The sequence below is a fragment of the Tupaia chinensis genome, unplaced genomic scaffold (genome assembly GCF_000334495.1).
Source record: "Tupaia chinensis unplaced genomic scaffold, TupChi_1.0 Scaffold144276_1, whole genome shotgun sequence".
Lineage (NCBI taxonomy): Eukaryota > Metazoa > Chordata > Mammalia > Scandentia > Tupaiidae > Tupaia > Tupaia belangeri.
Window position 1 is genome coordinate 531,896 of NW_006204133.1, and position 8,094 is coordinate 539,989.

Below are 8,094 nucleotides of genomic sequence, written 5' to 3' on the forward strand. Positions count from 1 at the left end.
TCTCCAAAAAAAGAAAAAAAAAAAAAGGGCATATACACTCTCCTCAAGGCAGAAACCTCTGAAAAATAAAAATCAGGGCTTTAAAAAATTATTTAATTTTATTTGTTATTATTAATTTGACCAGAGCGAGAAAGGGTAAGTGAGAAATCAATTCATGAGGTTCAGGACTTAAACTGCAGTCGGCCATATGAGAGTCCAGAACCTTAACCACTACGCCACCTGCAGGCCCCAACATCAGGAGCTCTTAAGACAGTTATACAGTTAATAAGGTTTTAAGAAGATTAATGCTTATAATCAATATTTTTAAAGAATCACTTATTTAATGTTGTTTGTTATTATTTTTAAATTTGACCAGAGAGAGACAGAAAGGGAAAGTGAGAAAGCAAGCTGACATGTCAGGGTCAAACCGTGGTCAGTCATGCAGGAGTCCAATGTCCCAACCCCACGCCACCTGCCGGTAATATTTATTAAAGGCCTTCTAACATTCAAGGGACACAGAGCCTCTAACCCGCGGCTTAATGGGATTCTCCTACATAATTAAACATGACTAGGATTTCAGGTAAACTTATGAAATGAAGTCCCTGAAGAGGGGTGGAGATGCCTTGTGCCGGCACGGCAAGCACTCTCTGACCACCTCGGACTGAATGCTGGAGCAGGACTGCCTCATGAAATGTAAGTGATCAATACAGCTAGTCTGTCCCCAGGCCTAAGAACTCCTGAAGGTTCACAAGTTCTAAATGCTAACAAGGTACACAAGAGCGCAATGTCACGATCACACGCACGTGGAGAAAGGAAAGACCTCTCACCACACATCTCTTTGGCCTGCGGTGCCCAATCTTGTTAGGACAGGTCTGAGGGTCTAAACCTTCATGTCTAAGAGTCTTAAGAAGAAGAGAGGAAAGAAGGACAAAAGAGATTATTCCCAAAATAGAAACAACATCAGTAGATTAGTAGCAGGATCAAGGGAAGAGAGTCGATGCTCCTCTGTTCTCCAAAAAGAAAATCATTTCAATATTTAAAATAGTGTGAATTGAAAGCCAGGGAAGCTAAAGGCATTATGACCATGAAGACGCAGTAAGTTTAACATCTGCCTTGGTCACCTTCCCACCATCAACAAAAAGTTTGAGATGAAGCTCCACAACAATTCCAACGAAGTCATTCCTGAAATCAGAAACTTCCATAGCCAGTCGGTCTGATAGTCCAGTGGTTAAGGGAGCAGGAAAGCACACGGCCACCATGGTCAGAGTCCCAGCCCTGTCAGGCGGCCTCAGAAACAAGCCAGGCCCTCGTGCCAGCGAGCCCAAGCTCACGAGTGGAGGGAAATGGAGAACGGCCTGCAGCATGACCGTGCCCCACTGGGGAGTGCTTTCTTCCTATCTCTTTGGCACCCTCTGCCAATTAAAAAAAAAAGGAATTTCAGTAAGATGACTTCCAGGCCAGCCAGTGGCATGGTGGTTAAGGCAGCTAGATTCCACAGGGCCAGCTAGCTATTCAGTTCATGCCCCAGACTCAGCATCTTGAAAAAAACACAGGGCATTTGGGGATGTGTGCCCGAAGAAGAGAACAGAGAAGGGACTGAGGAGTGGCTGTCCCCCTGCAGAGGCGCAGGGGCTTTTCCACTCCCTTCTCCACAGCCTCTCCAGAGAGTGCTCACACTGTATAGCAAAAATTTAAATAAATAAATAAGACGACTGCCTACCTTTATGTAACCCCCTCCTAAAATTCCAAATTATTGTCCAACTTAGGGATTTCTAAGTACTACTGATATGGATACACGGAGAAATAAAAGGCATCACCTAAACTCACTGTGGTTTTGAAGCAACCAGTAAGTAGTAAAACTGAAAACTATCTTTAAAAACTGAAGTTTGGGGGCCAGCAGGTGGCATAGTGGTTAAGGTGCTAGATTCCCACATGGCCAACTGTAGTTCAAATCCCAGACCCAGCAGCTTGAAAATCACACCAAGCGTGTGTGTGTGTGTGTGTGTGTGTGTGTGTGTGTGTGTGTATGCCCAAAATCCCAAGAAGAAAATGGAAGAGACTGGGGCGTGGCTATTACGGGGGTGGGGTGGGGGTGGGGTCACGCTCTCTCTCTGTCTTTGGCAAGTGCACATGCCCTATAGTAAAAATCTCTTCTTAAGAAAAGAAAGAAACAAGCAACAAACAGAAGTTTGGGGCTAGCAGGTAGCATAGTGGTTAAGGTTCTGGACTCCCACATGGCTGACTGTGATCCAAGTCCCAGACCTGGGGGCTTGAAGCTCACACCAGGCACATGTGCATGCATGCCCAAAATCCCAGCAGAAGGGAGAAGGAATGGCCAAGCCCCCTGAAGGAGGTGATTTCTCACTTTCCTTCTCACTTTCCCTCTCACTGGAGAGGTTTTAAGGGCACACCGCCTACAGCAAAACAAACAAACGAAAACCTTAAAAAGAAATTTTTTAAAAAACAGAGGCTTGCAGGTGGCGAGGTGGTCAAGGGTGCTGGAGTCCCATGCGGCTGACCATGGCTTGAGTCCCGGATCTAGCGGCTTGCTTTCTCACTTTTCCCCTCTCCCTCTCACTCTGTCCCTCCCTAGTCACATTTTAAAATAAATAAAGTTAAATAAAATAATTCTTTAAAAAAAAGTCATGGGACCAGCAGTTAGCGTAATGGCTATGTCATTAATGTAGTTCTGATGATCTAAGAAGGGTTTAGTCAATAAGACACACTTAAGCCAAAAAGACTTTATGTTGATCATTATTTAGTTTACAGTATCTTAGAGAAACTGAACATTCTCATCTATTCTGAATGCCCCAGCAGACAGAAATGAGAAAATGGCCAATTTTCTTTATGAAACTGCACTCGCACTTATTTACTCAAATTTCTAGAGCAATGAACTGTAGCTTAAAAAAATAAAAAAAGACAAGGTCATTAATGGGCCATTTTCCTCCAGCCTTTCATATTTCTTAATATCCTTCCTCTTTTTGTTCCTGTATATATTTATTTTTACTGTTCCAAAGCAATAAAAACTTATACTGTATTTTTCCATAAAATCTGCCCTAGGCACAACGCCCTCTAGCACCAAAAAACAGTAACTGAAAATTATTTTGTTTGACTGCCTAACTGAAACGAACTATGAACACTAACTAGAGCAAATGTTACAAGATCTGATTTCTACATTTGGCCCCAGTCCTGAGTCAAATCCACCACGTACAAGTTACTTCTTTTCTTATTGTTGCTTGGTTAGTAAGACCTACTTGGGGAAGAGCTAGGCATGGTTGGTTTTTTTTTTTTTTGGAGAGGTTTTTTTGGCTATAGGGCGCGTGCACTCGCCAGACAGATAGAGACATAGAGACAGAAAGCAAGAAATCACCCCCCAGGGGGGATGGGCACGCCGCAATCCCTTCTCCTCCATTCTCCTCTCGGGATCTTGGGCATGCACGCACACGCTCCCAGCATGAGTTTTAAGCCACCGGGTTCGGGACGCAAACCGCGGTCAACTACATGGGAATCCAGCGACATAGCCACTACACTAGTTCCCCTACTAGGCATGGTTGTTAAGGGAGCTGGGTCCCACATGGCCATTGAGTCCAGACCACTCTACGCACCTGTGCATGTGTTCCCAAAATCCACAAGGACAGTGGAGAAGGGACTGTGGCACGGCCATCCTCCCTGAGGTGATTTCTCACTTTCCCTCTCTGTCTCTGGTGAGCACATACATGTTATAGTAAAACTAAGAAATAAAACTATTTAAAAAAATTAAGAGGTTTCATCCTTAGGGCACATGCCCTCAAGAAAGAAACTGACATAGCGAGAGGAAAAATGAGAAATCACCCCCTAGCAGGGATGGTCGCACCACAATCTCTTCTCCATTCTCCTCCCAGGACCTTGGGCATGCACACAAGCGTGATTTTCAAGCCACCAGGTCCAGGACTTGGACCACAGTCAGCCACTGGGGAGTCCAGCAACATAACTGCTTTACCACCTGCTGGTCATGTATTTTTAAATCTATTTAAAAAATCCTATTTGGTAAGATGTTCCAAAGTACATCTTACATTTTTTTTTTCATTCTGAAAAAAAAAAGCTCATACAACTTAAGAAAAGCACATGCCACTTTAAGCACGTATTCAAAAAGACACCCTGCACACATTACCCCTGTTTAACAACTACGACCATCTCAGGATTACTGTGTGCCAGGACAAGCTGGTACAGACAGCACAGATGAGCCGAGAAGTCTGTGACTCGAGCTCTGGGACAATCATGCTCCTACCCCATTAACGACAGAAGAAATGCACTTGACCTGAGACACTCAAACTGCCCCGCATTCTGGAAGCTACCCAAAATCCAAGAGTTCTAAACTAGGCATGATAATCCCAGCAGTGCTTGCTCTAAAACAAACAATACTAAAACACCGAGCAAAAAACTTATCCTGTACCCAAATACAAATCAGATGGGCTCGACCATGATGGTGCACGATGCCAAGGAGGCTGAGGGCACTTGGGAGGCCCAAGTTTGGGTCCCAGGCCCACCTAAACAGATTGGGCAGGTAGTCCTAGCTAGCAGAGCGGCTTGAGGAGGATTCCTAGGCGTGGTGAGACCCTGTCAAAAATCAACCAACCTCTCCCTCAGTCCTCTCTCTCTCATAAATAAATTAAAACGTGTATAAACATGACAAGCTATCAAAACAAAGACCACTACACAACCTAGATGCAGCTACGAAATAACACTATTTGCTTCACTACTAAGGTAACAAATATTTAAAAAGATCAAGATGGACAACTTGATCAAATTTCAAGTGTATGAAATACCAAATTCAGGGACCAGCAGATGATGTGGTAGTTAAGGTGCTGAACTCTCCCACATGGCTGACCATGGTTCAAGTCCTGGACCTGGTGGTTTGCTTTCTCACTTTACCTCTCTCCCTCTGTCTGTGTCTCTCTCTCTGGTCAAATTAAAATAAATAAATGAATAAATAAAAAATTAAATAATTAAAAAAATAATTCTTTTAAAAACATTAAAATTCAAACATTTAGGGCCAGCAGGTGGAGTGGTGGTTAAGGGTGCTGGAATCCCACATAGCCAACTGCAGTTTGAGTCCCAGACCCAGCTGATGGCTTGCCTTCTCACTTTCTCTCTCTTTCTCTGTTCCTCTCTGGTCAAATTAACATAAGTAAATGAATAAATAAATAAAGATAAATAAAATAATTCTTTAAAAAAACAACTCAAACATTTAACTGATAACTTCCCAATGTAAAAGCTTTCTTCCCATTCTTTTTATTTTTTTTTTTTCTTTTCTTTCTTTTTTTTTTCCTTTTTTTGGAGAGGTTTTTGCTGTAGGGTATATGTGCTCACCAGAAAGACAGAGAGAGACAGAGAGACAGAAAGCGAGAAATCACCCCCCAGGGGGGATGGTCATGCTGCAATCCCTTCTCCATTCTCTTCTCGGGATCTTGGGCACACACACGCATCCGGCTTAAGTTTAAGCCACGGAGTCTGGGACTCGAACCGCAGTCGACTACATGGGAGTCCAGCGACATAGCCATTACTCTAACTGCTAGTCCCCCATTCTTTCATTTCTCACAATAAATGGCCAAGTGGCAAAAGAATGCTAATAGGAACTATGCAAAATTCCTACCATGCTTTGATACTTTATTGTGTATAAGGTTGGTTGTGGTTATGACTTTAAATTGCACATATAAAAATCATCTTTCCTGCTAAGAAAAGTATTCTCAGTTCTTAAGATAGACTCATTTACCCACAAGTCATAGTGCTGCACAAATAGCCTGGTATCAGGTGTTACGCCTCCCAAACAGTCCACGGGATAAGCTTTACTGGCATATTCCCATTTTTAACATAGCCAAAACTGTGGAATAACAGATTAATCCCCTTGGGACCAGCAGGTGGTGAGGTGGTTAAGGAGCTAGACACTCCCACATGGCCGACCAGGGTTCAAGTCCTGAATCTGGTGGCTTACTTTCTCACTTCCTCTCTTTCTCACTGTTACCCTCTGTCTCTCTCTGGTCAAACTAAAAATAAATAAATAAATAAATAAATAAATAAAAATAGATAAATAAATAAATGAATAAAATAAAATAAAATAAATAAATAATAATTTTAAAAAACCCAGATTAATCCCGTCAAAGAAATATCTAGAATAAACAGACTCATGGGATCTATGGAGGGGAGAGGATGATCCCTGGGTCCTGAAATCAGTGTTAGAGTTACAGGCCGAGTGCTTGTATGGAGGAAAGGCACAGTTTAAGGACATCTGTTCAGGGGTCAGCAGGTGGCATGGTGGTTAAGGTGCTAGACTCTCTCATGGTCAAACACAAAAAAATTTCGAATCCTGGACCCAGAGGCTTGAAACTTATGCCAGGCATGTGTGCATGCATGACCAAAATCCAAGAGGAGAATGGATTGCAAGTGGCCATCCCCCGCCCCGGGTGGGGGAGGGGGGATTTCTCATTTTCTCTCTCTTGTTTCTCTGTCTCTCCATAGAATGCATGTGCCCTACAGCAAAACTCTCTCTTAAAAAAAAAAAAAAAAAGAAAAAGAACATCTGTTCAGGTTCAGCCTCATAGCCTAGTGTTTAAGGGAGCTGAATCCCACATGGTTGATTGCTAAGGGCTCAAATCCCAGTTTCTACAGGTTGAAAAACACGCTGAACACATATGCATGCATGCCCCAAATCCCAACAGGATGGAAAAATGGAGAAGGGAATGCAGCATGATCACCCTCCACTGAGGGTGCTTTCTCCCTCTGTCTGTCTGTCTCTATCTGGTGAGCCTCTGGCAATTAAAAAAAAAAAGAGTATTTGTTTAAAAAATAATAGCAGGAGACAAGGGAAAGCGAAGTTTCCTCATAAGACTACCCCCATAAGACTACCCAAAAACTGTAACATCTCAGATATAAAACTACAGATTAGCAAATTCAATAAATGGTACTGGGTTATTCACAAATAAATTTTGATGATGACATCCTGACATCAGAGTGTAACGACACAGTAATCCCAAAGTTCTAGTTAAAGTAACAAAAAATATGACCCAATTCTTATAGGTTAGATTGTGTGGGCTTGGGCCAGTTGTTGATGTAATGGCTATGTTGCTGGATTCCCACGTAGTAGACCGCGGTTCGAGTCCCAGACCCAGTGGCTTAACCTCACGCTGGGCACGTGTGCCAGCGGGCCCAGGATCCCAAGAGGAGAATGGAGGAGAAGTTGCAGCATGGCCATCCCCCCTGGGGGGGTGATTTCTCGCTTTCCGTCCCTCTCTGTCTTTCTGGCGAGCATTCACGCCCTATAGCAAAACCTCTCAAAAAAAATAAAAAATAAAAAATGTGTGGGCAGAGGACAAAATCCCTTGCAGCTTCTGGATTCCGCCACCTCTTGAGTCACAATGACAGTCAGCTCTCCTGGCATTTCTCACTAGGCCTGAATTCCATTTGGACATAAGTCATCTTGTCAACTGCAGAACTACATACACCCTTAGGTCAAGTTTAAAGCCTGTTTTGGATTTGCTCCTTTCTGGGTGTGTTAAAGACTGCGGGAATAGTGGCCTCCATGCCTAGTACATAATTTATTTTTTACAATATCGTTTTTTTTAGTGTCATGCTCTCCATTTTAAGTCTTCCTCCTACACTAACCTACACTTCCAGGTTTTGGTTCCAACCCGACAAATCAATTAAACACATAGGGGCAATAGACGACGCGGTCTGCTAAAACAGGTGCAATCTCGGCCTCGCAACCAAGAGGGTCACTGACCACCGGGCGGGGCGCAGGACCACACGTCCCAGCCTGTCGGCCTGGCTGTCCTCCCACCTACGCAACAGGGACCGACCTCGCCGCAAGACTCACCTCTGCAACTCCTCCTCCTGGATCCTCTCCTCGTCCCACACGAAGACACCGGCGAGCGCCGCCATCAAGGCAGAGGCATCGCCAGGACGGCCGCGCAGACGGCGCCAGAGGCGGCCGAGGAGGACGCGGCGCGAGCTCTCGGAGTACAGGCGGCCGTAGAGCTGCGCGATCTGCTGCGCGCGTCGCACGCGCAGGCCCGTGACGAAGCGGCACTGATTGGCCAGCAGGCCCAGCAGGCCCCCGCCCCGCGCCCCCGCCAACCAGGC

General features: G+C 44.4%; 1 protein-coding gene across 1 annotated transcript in view; it reads right to left on the reverse strand.

The window, feature by feature from the left end:
- Nucleotides 1-8,094, reverse strand: part of STARD7 (StAR related lipid transfer domain containing 7) — a gene marked incomplete at its 5' end in the record, with an annotated part of 31,399 nt that extends 23,305 nt beyond the window's left edge. The window contains 1 exon segment of the mRNA XM_006166551.3: nt 7,829-8,094. Coding sequence (XP_006166613.2) covers nt 7,829-8,094 — 266 coding nt within the window.